The sequence below is a fragment of the Pan troglodytes genome, chromosome 23 (genome assembly GCF_028858775.2).
Source record: "Pan troglodytes isolate AG18354 chromosome 23, NHGRI_mPanTro3-v2.0_pri, whole genome shotgun sequence".
Classification (NCBI taxonomy): domain Eukaryota; kingdom Metazoa; phylum Chordata; class Mammalia; order Primates; family Hominidae; genus Pan; species Pan troglodytes.
In genome coordinates this window covers 22,799,144-22,812,419 of record NC_086016.1, presented here as the reverse complement: position 1 = coordinate 22,812,419, position 13,276 = coordinate 22,799,144, and the positions used below count along the sequence as shown (strand labels likewise).

The 13,276-nt window shown below is 54.0% G+C and overlaps 2 protein-coding genes and 1 long non-coding RNA gene across 3 annotated transcripts; 1 reads left to right on the top strand and 2 right to left on the bottom strand.

Moving 5' to 3' along the window:
• Window positions 1-6: 6 nt before the first annotated feature.
• LOC134809682 (uncharacterized) lies at window positions 7-6,549 on the top strand. Its single transcript, XR_010156007.1, has 2 exons — window positions 7-96; window positions 5,067-6,549. It is a non-coding gene; the product is annotated as an uncharacterized LOC134809682 (long non-coding RNA).
• Window positions 218-886, bottom strand: LOC129138538 (transmembrane protein 191A). The gene has a single exon (XM_054676013.2). The coding sequence runs from the start codon at window positions 792-794 to the stop codon at window positions 312-314; it is 483 nt and encodes a 160-aa protein (XP_054531988.1). The 5' UTR covers window positions 795-886; the 3' UTR covers window positions 218-311.
• A 1,758-nt stretch (window positions 6,550-8,307) lies between the features above and the next one.
• Window positions 8,308-12,418, bottom strand: LOC748816 (putative POM121-like protein 1). The gene is made up of 2 exons (XM_063807785.1): window positions 9,200-12,418; window positions 8,308-8,645 (listed from the first exon to the last, which is right to left on the bottom strand). Exon 1 carries the CDS (start codon window positions 11,946-11,948, stop codon window positions 10,575-10,577), a length of 1,374 nt encoding a protein of 457 aa, XP_063663855.1. The 5' UTR covers window positions 11,949-12,418; the 3' UTR covers window positions 8,308-8,645; window positions 9,200-10,574.
• Between the last annotated feature and the right edge of the window lie 858 nt (window positions 12,419-13,276).

Below are 13,276 nucleotides of genomic sequence, written 5' to 3'. Positions count from 1 at the left end.
GGCCGGATCACACTTAGTCCATCACTGATGAAAACTGTGTCAAAGAGCCGCAATTGGATCAATGAAAGGTTAATGAAATACTAATACCAAATGCAGGCAAGTTGAAGATTGGTTCCCCCACACTGCAGATGGCACTTGCAAACTGATCGATCTCTTGTGGAAAAGAACCCATAAATATGTTCGTAGCTTTTGACCCAATTATCCCTCTCCTGGGAAATTTATCCCAGGAAGGAGAAAAAATAATTTAAACCCACTACACACTAAATGGTTCGCTGAAGTGGTTACAGTAGCCACAAAAAAAGGAAACAATTTTAATGATTAAAATGTGCTTGGGTATTATGTGGTATGCCTAGAGCTATGATGATGTCTAATGAAAAAGAATTTGATTTAGCATTTATGCTAAAGTAACTAAGATAAAATACATGAGCAAGATCCGTAAAGGAAACAGGAAGAAGATAAGCTCTTTCATTGCTTGGTGAGACTGTAGGTAAACTCGTCCTTTTAAGTATTATTATTTTAGAGGCAGGTCCTGCTGTCACCAGGCTGGAGTACAGTGGAGCAATCGAGGCTAGCTGCAGCTTCAATCTCCCAGGCTCAAGTGATCCTTCCGCCTTAGCCTCCCAACTTGTCCTTTTAAAATCTGCCTTTATTTGTCCAGTTACAATTATGAACTTGGATGCAAAAATCCAAAATAAATTACTAACAAAATCTAAAGGGAAACAGAAATCCATGGAAACCAAGCAGAGTTTATTCCAGGGATTGTTCAACATCAGAAAATCAGTGTTGTTCACCATATGGACAAACAGGGAAGAACTCCACGATCTCAGTGGTGCACTTCAATAGATGCAGAAAACATGAAGATGAGGGTCACCATCTATTAATAATTTTTTTTTTTTTTTCTGAGACAGAGCCTCACTCTGTTGCCCAGGCTGGAGTGCAGTGGCACAATCTTGGCTCACTGCAACCTCCGTCTACTGGGTTCAAGCAATTCTCTGCCCCAGCCTCCGGAGTAGCTGGCATTACAGGCACTCGCCACCACACCCAGCTAATTTTTTTGTATTTTTAGTAGAGACAGGGTTTCACCATCTTGGCCAAGCTGGTTTTGAACTCCTGACCTCGTGATCCACCCACCTCGGCCTCCCAAAGTGCTGGGATTACAGGCCTGAGCCACCTCACCTGACCATCTATTGATAATTCTAAAAGCTCTTTCTTACAAAAGGGAGAGATAAAAGCACTCTCTAGTCTGATAAAGGCCACGGTAAATATTATAGTAAGGAGGAAGTATTAATAGTATATGCTTTTTTTTCTTTTTCTTTTTTTAGAGTCAGGGTCCTGCTGTCACCCTGGCTGGAGTGCAGTGGTACGATCAAAGCCAACTGCAGCCGCAAACTTCAGGGCTCAAGCGATCCTCCCGCCTCTCACCCTTTAAGAAGTAGTAGACGGCCGGGCGTGCTTTTAGTCTGGGCGCGGTAGCTCATGCCTGTAATCCAGCACTTTGGGAGGCCGAGGCGGGTGGATCACGAGGTCAGGAGTTCAAGACCAGCTTGGCCAAGATGGTAAAATCCTGTCTCTACTAAAAATACCAAAAAAAAGTTAGCCGGGTATGGTGGTGCTTGCCTGTAGTCCCAGCTACTTGGGAGGCTGAGGCAGGGGAATCGAATGATCTTGGCTCACTGCAACCTCCACCTCCCGGGTTCAAGTGATTCTCCTGTCTCAGCCTCATGAGCAGCTGGGATTACAAGCATGCGCCACCACGCCCAGCTAATTTTGTATTTTTAGTAGAGACGGGGTTTCTCCATGTTGGTCAGGCTGGTCTCGAACTCCCAACCTGAGGTGATCCACCTGCTTTGGCCTCCCAAAGTGCTGGGATTACAGGCGTGAGCCACTGCGCCTGGCCCTACACCCGGCTAATTTTTGTATTTTTAGTAGAGACGGGGTTTCACCATGTTGTCCAGGCTGGTCTCAAATTCCTGGCCTCAAGTGATCTGCCTGCCCCGGCTTCCCAAAGTGCTGGGATTACAGGAGTGAGCCACCATGCCCGGACTAAAAGGTACATTTTTAAAAAAGAGGTGACTTAAGATTTCATAGAAACCAACTTTTTGTAAAACTATGATAAGCCAAATACTTGGACCAGCCCTCCCACTGAGAAGTACCAAAAATGCTGACAAAATAAAAGGATGTTTTCTTAAAGGCATCCAGGGGCTGACAAGACAGTGAGGAGCCGCCAGACACCATCTGGGGAGGCAGAAACCAGAGAGGCGAGCCAAGCCGCTCTTGCCCTGAAAACATCTGCCCCCATCCAGCCACCCCGGGCTTCCAATGAGAACTCTAAGGCTGGTCCCCACCCCACAGAGCAGTGATCATAGGACAGCCCTCACAGGACTTATGGCCCAAATTCACACCAGTGAGAAGATTCCAAAACCTCACAGTTAATGGATTTAGTTTAAATTGGCTTTAGGCTGACAGCGCCCTGAGGTACCTGGCAGAAGGAAGCGTAAACCTAGTTTGGAGGAAGCATCTTTATCCTAGGTCTGAAAAATTCCCACAAAGTCATTTTTCCAGGACAAGGAGTAATGCAGTCAAAAGTAACCACACATTCACAGAAACAATGCCCCATGAGCAAGGACAGAAAAGGCCCGCAGCAGGACCAGATCCAGAGACTCAACATCTCAAAGACCTGAGGCAGACCATGAGGCTCCTCCACTTACCTGTACTCACGGAGGGAACCGATGAGCTTGAAAGTATATGTGACGAACAGCAAACGAGAAAAAAAAAATGACCTTGCAGAAAAACAGGTGTAGACATTCTAGAAATAAACAGCATTCAGCCCAATGGGTTTAACAGGAATAGGAGAATAAAAAGAGAATACCTACACTGAAGATACGTCAGAATAAATTATGCTGAATAAAGAAGAGTGAGAGGCCGGGCGCGTTGGCTCATAGCCAGGGTCGAGGTCACTCTCTCCCTGAGGACTCTAGCACGGCACAGCCCCTCTGCCTCTCTCCTGGTGGTGGCGTTGAAACAGCACCCTCTGCTTTGGTCCTCTACAGGGTGGCAGAGAAGGAGGCAGTCAATAAGATGTCCCTGCACAACCTTGCCACTGTCTGTGGCCCCACGCTGCTCTGGCCCTCCGAGAAGGAGAGCAAGCTCCCTGCCAACCCCGGCCAGCCCATCACCATGACTGACAGCTGGTCCTTGGAGGTCATGTCCCAGGTGTGGGAAGACAGGCTCCAGCCCATGCAACCCCAGCCTGACAGAGGTGGCCTCTGCCTGCCCCACCCCCAGTCCTGCCCATCTTCCAAATTGCATTGTATGTGGTGGTGGCTGAGATTCAGAGACAGGGACTTGCATAGGTTTGCATGGATGGGAATGATAGGGGGAGCCTAGGCCACCTCCTGGTCCTGCTGGTGCACCTTGCTGGGGGCTTAAAACCACCCCAAGTGTTCGGGTGTGGTGGCTCATGCCTGTAATCCCAGCACTTTGGGAGGCCGAGGCAGGACAACTGAACCCAGGTGTTTGAGACCAGTCTGGGCAATGTAGCAAACCCCATCTCTAGAAAAAATACAAAGAAAAATTAGGCAGGCATTGTGGCACACATCTGTAATCCTAGGTATCTGGGAGGCTGACACAGGAGGATTGCTTGAGCCCAGGAGTTAGAGGCTGCAGTGATCCATGATGGAGCCACTGTACTCCAGCCTGGGGGACAGAGCAAGGCCCTGTGCATCTCTAAAATAAATAACCACCCCCCACCCAACAAGTCATGCCTTGTCAGGACCCCACCCCACCCCCGTCTCACTGTAAGGGGTTCATGACACCAGCAGGGGTTTCTAGCACCTGAGGTGGACTTGGGGGCTTGGGCCCCAAAGACCTCCCCACCAGCAGCTGTGAGCCCCTCTCTGAGCCACTCTCCTCTTCCCCACTCTGCGAGGGCAGGTCGAGGTGCTGCTGTACTTCTTGCAGCTGGAGGCCATCCCTGCCCCGGACAGCAAGGGACAGAGCATCCTGTTGTCCACCAATGTCTAAAGGTCCCAGTCCATCTCCTGGAGGCGGACAGACGGCCTGGAAACCTCTGGCTAATCAGGCCATCTGTAGAGTGGGAATCAAGATTTTCTGAGGCATCCTTGGGCCACCCCCAGGTGTCAGGCCATCTGCCAAGAGACAGCGGCCCAAAGCAGAAGGACAGGTGGCCTGGGCAGATCCCGCCCAGGTCTGAAAGCCCCAGGCTGGCCTCAGACTGTGGTTTTTCCATGCAGCCACCTGAGGGCGCCCCAAGCCAGTGCATCTCAGAGGCCAGGCCTGGCCCTGGGAGACAGGGTGAAACCAGTGGTTTTTATGAACTTAACTTAGAGTTTAAAAGATTTCTACTCGATCACTTGTCAAGATGCGCCCTCTCTGGGGAGAAGGGAACGTGACTGGATTCCCTCACTGTTGTATCTTGAATAAACGCTGCTGCTTCATCCTGTGGGGGCCGTGGCCCTGTCCCTGTGTGGGTGGGGCCTCTTCCATTTCCCTGACTTAGAAACCACGCTCCACTTAGAACAGGGTTTGAGAGGCTTAGTCAGCACTGGGTAGCGTTTTGACTCCATTCTTGGCTTTCTTCTTTTTCTTTCCAGAAGGATTTTTGTGCAGAAATGGGTCTTTTGTTGCCGTGTTAGTCCTCCTTGGAAGGCAGCTCAGAAGGCCCATGAAATGTCGGGGGACAGGACCCTCAGGGAGGGAATCCCAGGCTACGCACTTTAGGGTTCGTTCTCCAGGGAGAGCGACCTCGTCCCCCGATCCTGACCGCCCTTCCGGCCCACGCTCTCCTGTTTGGCTTCCACAGGCCTGGACTTCTCTGGCTTCTCTGCCCACACACTCCCTGCCCCCAGTGTCCCTGCCCCTGCCCCAGCACAGGTGACTTCATTTCTGTCCTCTCAGCTCAGTGGACTCGCTCAACTTTTGTATAAGTCTCCACTTGGTGGTAGCAGCTTGCTGATGACTTGTTTTAAAACTTTCATCCTAAATAACCTTTTGATGCTTGAATATTTTTAAGTTTTATACATAGTTTCTAATTTTTTTCCGAACAGATCCAGATACCTAATAAGATGCTGGAATGTAATCCCTGGACAATCCGTGTCCTGGCAGCATTTGGTCTTCCTCTAAGCGCCTGGCTCCGCTGTTCTCAGGAGTGGGTTCTGAAGTCTCTGGAGAACAGGATACGTGGAGGGTTAGGAAGGGGCCAGGCCTAGAGATGGGAGACTCCCTCCCGGAGCAGGTGGAGGCACAGGACCATTCGCTACCCCATCTGCCGGCACCTGCGGGGGAGCCCAGGCATTCTTTGTAAACCCTCCTGACTACCTGGCTCAAAGAAAACAGAAGCATGGAGGCCGCCAAGTATTTTCAAGAAATAATCCCATGAACATGGCATCACTTTTTTAGAAAGAGGGGCTTGGGGCAGGCAGAGGAGAGAAGGGAGAGCAAACTGAGAGCCAAGTTTCCAGACGGTCCTGCAGGAGGAGAGGATGCAGCTGCCCAGAGGGAAGCAGGATCACATTTAAGGAAGTGTGTGCGGTCCCTGGATGACACCAGCACCCAGTACGGCTCTGTCTGGCAACCGCTCCCAAGGTGGCAGGAGTGGGTGTCCCCTGTGTGTCAGTGGGCAGCTCCTGCTGAGCCCGCAGCTCACTGGGGAGCCTGACAGCGGGGCCATGCACCTGACACTCCTCTCTGCTTGTGGACCTGATGAGGCAGGGAGCAGAAAACAGAGCCACTTGAAGGCTTTCTGTCTGCGTCTTTGTGCAGTGTGGATTTAGTTGTGCTTTTTTCTTGCTGGGAGAGCACAGCCACCATTTACAAGCAGTGTCACCCTCATGGGTGGTGAGGACAGAACAGGAGCCTCTGCTCTCTGTACCTATCTGGGCCCGGTGGGCTCCCCTGTCCTGGCTTCCATCTCTGTCTCAGTGACCATTCAGCCCTGCACAGGAACACATGTTGCTTAGAAAAGCCAAATCCAGCCTTGTCTCTGCCTCCTCTGGTCTCATGATGTGCATCTGTTACCTTGAAACTGGAAACCAGTCTATCAATGTCTGTGCCAATTTTTTATTCCCTCCCCAACCTCCTTCCCCATACGACTTTTTATTTATGTAGGATGTGTGCTGTCTAATGATGGGATGACCACACTTTTCCATGTTCTAAAAGTGCTCCTCTCCCGCAGGGTCCCAGGGCTGGTGGTTGCTTTGGGTCTACAGCTACATCTTACCCGCCTCCTGCCTCAAAAGCCTGTGTGGTGGCAAAGCCGGTGTGGGGCTGGGGAACGCAGCGTTCTCCAGGAGGGGGACCTGGCTCTCCTTCTGCAATGCAGGCGAAGGCCTAGATGCCAGTGTGACCTCCCACAAGGCATGGCTTCCAGACTCCCCGACCAGAAGTGATGCTTTTTTGCCTCGGGCCCTGGGTTTGAAGCAGCCTGGCTTTCTCTTGGTAAGTGGCTGGTGTCTTAGCAGCTGCAATCTGAGCTCAGCCACCTACACACCACCATGGCCGACACTTTCATTAAAAAGTTTCCTGAGACGACTTGCATGCATGTTGATTTCATGATCAGCGCCGCTGGGAAGAACCCCTGAGCCGGTGGGGTGGGGCTGGAAGCAGCAGGTGCAGTGATGGGGCTGGGTGCCCAGGAGGCCTCAGTGCTCAATCAGGCCAAGGTGGCCAAGCCCAGGCTGCAGGGAAGGCCGGCCTGGGGGGTGTGGGTGAGCACAGGTAGGCACCAGCTGGGCAGTGTTAGGATGCTGGAGCAGCATCCGTAACTCCACTGAGTGGGGTAGTCTGGTTGGGGCAGGGACCGCTGCTGCTTTGGCAGAGAGAGATGATCCCCACTGGGGAGAGGCTGTCTGACTCTGCAGGTGGGACAGGGACAGATGGCCACCAGGGTAACCCGGCTGGTCTTCCTTTGCTACGCTAAGCACTGGGACATGGAGGATTCCCGCCACACACAGCCTGGGCCCGGGTTCTTACCTGTGGCCACCGCTCTGGCATGAGCCCCTCAGTCTTGGGTGGTTTCTGCCTGGTCCGGGATTTGGTGTTGCTGCTGAGTCCAGCCTTTCCACCACCTCCGCATGGGCCGTGGATGTTGTCAGCTGCCTCCCGCCTTGGCTTCAGTAGCTCACCCAGCTTACAGGGGAGCTGCCCTGGGCTGGAGATGGGCATGCACCCTGGGTCCTACTTGAATGAATGCAGCTTGAGGAGACCCGGCCATATCCACTGGGCCACAGGTTACCCTCAGCAATGCCCACATCAGCCGTCAGCCTGAGCCTCCCCAGGAGAGCAAGGCTCACATGACAAAGGCTGCCCGTGGCCAATGAGGTGGCTGAGCCCAGCCAGGACCTTTCTCGGACTCCTGGGATATGGCTCTGCTCGTGAGCTGCCTGGTCAGCTCTCTCGGGGTGAGAGGGGCTTGTCACACGGGCCCCTGCCTGCAGTGTGACCCTTCTCAGCTTCTCTCAGCAGCCCTGCCTGCGGAGTGTCACCGCCACCATGATCATTTCCCTGACACTGCGAGGGTGTGGGGACGTCCTGGGTAGAGACAGGGCCTGTGGCAGCAGCAGGCTCAGGGGCGCCCTGCACTGGTGGGCTGGGGACCTGGTGGAGACCACGCCAAGGGCTGGACAAGGGGACGAGCCTCCACCCTGGCCTCTCCGCAGGCCTCAGCAGCCCCTCCCACAGGCAGAAGGGTTGACACTGGGTTCTGCCCTCACTGCAAGAGCTGCAAGTGCCACGTGCTGTTCTGCCCAATCTGGTGTCTGCAGGTGAGGGAAGGGCTGCCGCTGGCCCGTTTCTGAGTGTTCAGCACCTAAGGGTGACAGCACTGTCTGTTCCTACCCTCCGGGTCCTGTTTGAAAATCAAACCCATGCTCACAGGCCAATTTTTTTTCTTTTAGAGACAGGGTCTCACTTTGTCACCCAAGCTGGAGTGCAGTGGTGCGATTATAGCTCAATGCAGCCTCCAATTCCCGGACCCAAGGGACCTTCCTGCCTCAGCCTGCCAAGTAGCTTGGACTATAGCTGTGTGTTTTCTTATTATTTTGTAGACATGGGGTCTGGCTATGTTGTCCAGGCTATTCTCAAAATTCCCAGCCTCAAGCAATCCTCCTGCCTCGGCCTCTCAAAGGTTGGGATTACAGGTGTGAGGCAAGGCACCCAGCTCAGCCACAGAGCCCTATTGCATCTCTCTTACTAGGAGCAAGAGCTGACTGCCCCCTCATCCCCATTCCAGAGTGTTGGGGCTGTGTTCAGCCGAGGCCGGGCCACTGGCATGGCCCAGGGAGTGGGATCATTCACTGCTGCCCCAAATCTGAGATCATTCCACCTTGACAAGACTTCCTCATCCAATCCCTTTACTTGACAGCTGGGGAAACCAATGCGCACAGAGCACCCCCAGCTCACTCGGGGTCTCAGAGCTGATCCATGAGCAGAGGCCGAGATCCTGGGATCTTGTCCCCCAGCCTCCCTGCAAGCTTACTCCCTTTCTGCTGGAAGAGATGGGGCCAGACCTCGACCAGCAGCCCTGGCCTGGACATGACTGTGCTCACGCAGGTATTGAGGCCAAGATGCCCCGGCATCATATGTTTTTCTTTCCTTTTTTTTTTTTTTTTTTGAGATGGTGTCTCACTCTGTCACCCAAGCTGGAGTGCAGTGGCATGATATTGGCTCGCTGCAACCTCTGCCTCCCGGTTAAAGTGATTCTCCTGCCTCAGTCTTCCAAGTAGCTGGGCCTACAGGCTTGTACCACCACGCCTGACTAATTTTTGTGTTTTTACTAGAGACGGGGTTTCCCCATGTTGGCCAGGCTCGTGTCGAACTCCTGACCTCAGGTGATCCACCTGCCTTGGCCTCCCAAAGTGCTAGGATTACAGGCATGAGCCATGGCATCACTTAAATGTAGTGACAGGCCGGGCTCAGTGGCTCATGCCTGTAATCCCAGTACTTTGAGAGGACGAAGCTGTCAGATCACCTAAGGTCAGGAGTTCGAGACCAGCCTGGCCAACATGGTGAAACCGTGTCTCTACAAAAAAATAGAAAAAAAAAATCCCTGCGTGGTGGTGAGTACCTGTAGTCCCAGTTACTCAGGAGGCTGAGGCATGAGAATCGCTTAAACCTTGGAGGCAGAGGCTGCAGTGAGCTGAGATGGCGCCACTGCACTCCAGCCTGGGTGACAGAGCAAGACTTTGTCTCTAAATAACTAAATAAATAAATATGGCCGAACATGGTGCCTTAGGCCTGTAATCCCAACACTTTGGGAGGCTGAGACAGGTGGTTCATGAGGTCAGGAGCCTGAGACCAGCCTGGCCAAGACGGTGAAACACTGTCTCTACTAAAAATACAAAAATTAGCCAGCTGTGGTGGCAGGCACCTGTAATCCCAGCTACTTGGGACACTGAGGCAGGAGAATCGCTTGAAACTGGAAGTCAGAGGTTGCAGTGAGCCGAGATTGCACCACTGCACTCTAGCCTGGGCGATGGAGCAAGACTCCATCTCAAATAAATAAATTAATAAACACAGAGCAAGATTCCATCTTAAATAAATAAATAAACTTACACCTGTAATCCTAGCATTTCGGGAGGCTAAGACAGGTCAATCACCTGAGGTCAGGAGTTCGAGACCAGCCTGACCAATATGGCTAAACTCCATCTCTACTAAAAATACAAAAATTAGCTGGGCCTTTTGACGTGTGCCTGTAATCTCAGCTACTTGGGAGGCTGAGACAGGAGAATTGCTTGAACCCAGGAGGTGGAGGTTGCAGTGAGCCGAGATCTCGGCTGCACTTCAGCCTGGGTGACAGAGTGAGACTGTCTCAAAAGGAATAAATAAAATACAAAATAAAAAAAAATGTAGTAAGATTGCAGAGTCGTGCCACGGAAGCGTGCTGGTCCTATCCATGTAGTGAAGGCTGATTTCATACAGAAATGTCACAAGAACTTTTTTTTTCTTTTTTTTTTGAGACGGAGTCTCGCTCTGTCACCCAGGCTGGAGTGCAGTGGCGCGATCTCAGCTCACTGCAAGCTCTGCCTCCCGGGTTTATGCCGTTCTCCTGCCTCAGCCTCCTGAGTAGCTGGGACTACAGACCTGTGCAGCAGGTGCTGGGGGATCCACTAGGCCCAGGCAGTCTTAGGACTTGTGTCTCTCCTGCTGTGCATCCATACTGGGTGCTTTAGAAACGGCAGGCAGACCAGAAGCCCCTGTTGCAAGTGAGGACAAAGTGTGGGAAGGCCGTGAGGGTCTGCAGTCCGAGATGGCCTTGTCCTCAACCTGCAGTGCACTGTTGATGCGCTGGAATGCCGCCTCCTTCTCCCGGTCCAGGTCTTCAGCAGTGACCCAGTACCCCAGCTCTAAGGGAGGTGGCAGCATCAAAGGCTCCCCTCGCCTGCGTGGCAGCAGGGGAAACTTGTGTCTACGGGGCCTAGAGGACTGGGATCTGGGGGAGCCACCCCTGGGGGCGAGTGTCTGCCCTGGTGCTGTATCTGCCGTCTTTTCACACTGGGTGTGACCCGAAGAGACAGCCTGAGGTCCGTCCTCACTCAGTGTGTTTCAGGAACTGAGGGTCAGCTGGCAGTGGGATGAGGCTGGCCCCTCTTCCGCTTTCGTCCCGGGAGGCCTCCCGTAGAGCTGCAGGAGCTCGAGATGGCATTTCGTTTGGGGCACGAGCTGGTCCAGGAGGTCTGGGATCTCTGGTTCTGACCTCTGGGCACCTGCTGCAGCTGTGGCTGAGGCCCAGAAATGTGAAGGGCCTCCATCCACTCCAATAGTGACCCCAATGTGCGGTTCAATGTGGAGGGGGGAGGGGCTGCTGCGGCAGCTGCAGGAGCAGAAGTGCCAGGCCTTGTTCTTCTCATGCCCGCATCCATGCTTGCAGCTGGGAAGGGGGCAGGAATCAGCGAGGTGACCTGGGCTGAGTCCTGGGAGTGGGAAGAGGTGGCAGGAAGGGGATCTGAGGAGGAGAACAGGGGGCCTGGTGGTCTGTGCTTCTTCCCAGACATGGGAGCTGTAGAGGGGACCTCTGCAGCAGATGCTAAGGGGGCCAGTAGGCCCAGGCAGTCTTGGGACTTGTGTGTCTCCTGCTGTGCATCCATACTGGGTGCTTTAGAAACGGCAGGCAGACCAGAAGCCCCTGTTGCAAGTGAGGACAAAGTGTGGGAAGGCCGTGAGGGTCTGCAGTCCGAGATGGCCTTGTCCTCAACCTGCAGTGCACTGTTGATGCGCTGGAAGGCCGCCTCCTTCTCCCGGTCCAGGTCTTCAGCAGTGACCCGGTACCCCAGCTCTACGGGAGGTGGCAGCATCAAAGGCTCCCCTCGCCTGCGTGGCAGCAGGGGAAACTTGCGTGTACTGGGCCTAGAGGCCTCGGATCTGGAGGAGTCATTCCTGAGGGCGAGTGTCTGCCCTGGTGCTATATCTGCCACCTTTTCACACTGGGTGTGACCCAAAGAGACAGCCTGAGGCCTGTCCTCACTCACTGTCTTTGAGGAACTGAGGGTCAGCTGGCAGTGGGATGAGGCTGGCCCCCTCCTCCGCTTTAGCCCCGGCAAGCCTCCCGTGGAGCTGTAGGAGCTGGAGATGGCATTTCGGTTGGTGCAGGAGCTCGTCCAGGAGGTCTGGGATGTCTGCTTATATCTGATTTCTGACCTCTGGGCATGGAGGTCTGTCTGCAGAGGCCTGGGCCTGGGCACAAAGGGAGAGAGGCCTCCATTGTCCCGCAGGGGCTGAAATGCAGACCGTGCATCCCCGGTGACCTCGGGGACCCTTCTCTGATCACCAGGATTCTCTTGGACTCTAGGGTCCTTGTCCTGCTCAGGCATCCCTGCCCCGCTCTCCTTGAGGGCCCTCAACACTATCTTCCCTGGACACAAGTCTGGGGACAGCCGGGTGTTGTGGACCCCAAAGGGGTGACTCCCGGCTCTTGGGCCCCACAGAGAGTCCATGTTCTCAGTGCAGTGGCTGAGCTGGAGGACGCCCTGGAACTCGGAGCACACAGCACTGGTTTGCTGTAGTATCTGTGCAATCAAATTGAAGGCAGGATCCCAGGAAGGAACGCAGGGCTTGCAGGATCACGGAAAACCTTCTTAGCGTTGTCTTGACACCACTGATGTCAAGTGTCCGGGTGCTTGTAGGATGGCCTGCCACTCAGTCCACGGGCAGGAGCAACGGGGAGATCCCACAAGCAAAGTGAACTGGGGGATGGGCTGAACGGGCTCCAGGCAACTGAGCCCTACTGGCAGGTCCTCGGCCTGGGCCCGAACAGGAAGGAGGGGCACAGAGTGCCCAGGTAACCGCTCCTGGGAGCAGTGGGGAACCGTCGGTTGCTTGAACTCTCGAGAGCTGGGCTCTGAGCGTCCTCGTCCAGCCGCCAACTCGGCCAACGGCTAAGCCAGCAGTTTCTTCTGTTGCCGGGCAACGCGCCTTTTAAACCTGAGGGAGCGGGCGCGTGAGCACATCATGGCGCCCGTGACAGAGCGAGCTTAACGGATTAATAAGCGCAGCCAGGTACCCGCGCGAGGCACTTGCTGGCAATGGCGGGAGGCGGACGTGGGGGGTCATGCAATAGGTACTGGAAGGAGAGAGGCGGGCACAAAGGTCGCGGGAGGAACAGGTGCCCACAATGGCGGCAGATCTGCCGGTGGATCACTGAAGATTCCTGCTCTCCTGCTGAGGTGGAGATTGCAGTGAGCTGAGATCGCACCATTGGACTCCAGCCTGGGCCACAAGTGCAAAACTCAGTCTCCAGATAAAAAAAAGAAAAAGAAAAAAAAGAGGCCGGGCGTGGCGGCTTATGCCTATAATCCTAGCACTTTGGGAGGTCGGGGCGGACGGATCACGAGATCAGGAGTTGGAGACCAGCCTAGCCAACATAGCAAAACCCCGTCTCTAGTAAAAATACAAATTTAGTCAGACATGGTGGCACGCCCCTGTAGTCCCAGCTACTCCGGCGGCTGAGACAGGAGAATCACTTGAACCCCGGGGCGGGCGGGGAAGGGATTGTGATGCGCCGAGATCGCGCCACTGCACTCCAGCCTGGGCAACAGAGCCAGACTCTTTTTTTTTTTTTTTTTTTTTTGAGATGGAGTCTCCCTCTGTCGCCCAGGCTGGATTCCAGTGGCCTGATCTCGGCTCACCGCAAGCTCCGCCTACCGGGTTCACGCCATTCTCCTGCCTCAGGCTCCGGAGTAGCTGAGACTACAGGCGCCCGCCACCACACCCGGCTAATTTTTTGTATTTTTAGTAGAGACGGGGTTTGACCGTGTTAGCCAGG

What these genes read in the sequence shown, in the direction of transcription:
- LOC129138538 (XM_054676013.2), bottom strand. Translation starts at nt 794, where the DNA reads ATGGTGAACAACACTGATTTTCTGATGTTGAACAATCCCTGGAATAAA.
- LOC748816 (XM_063807785.1), bottom strand. Translation starts at nt 11,948, where the DNA reads ATGGACTCTCTGTGGGGCCCAAGAGCCGGGAGTCACCCCTTTGGGGTC.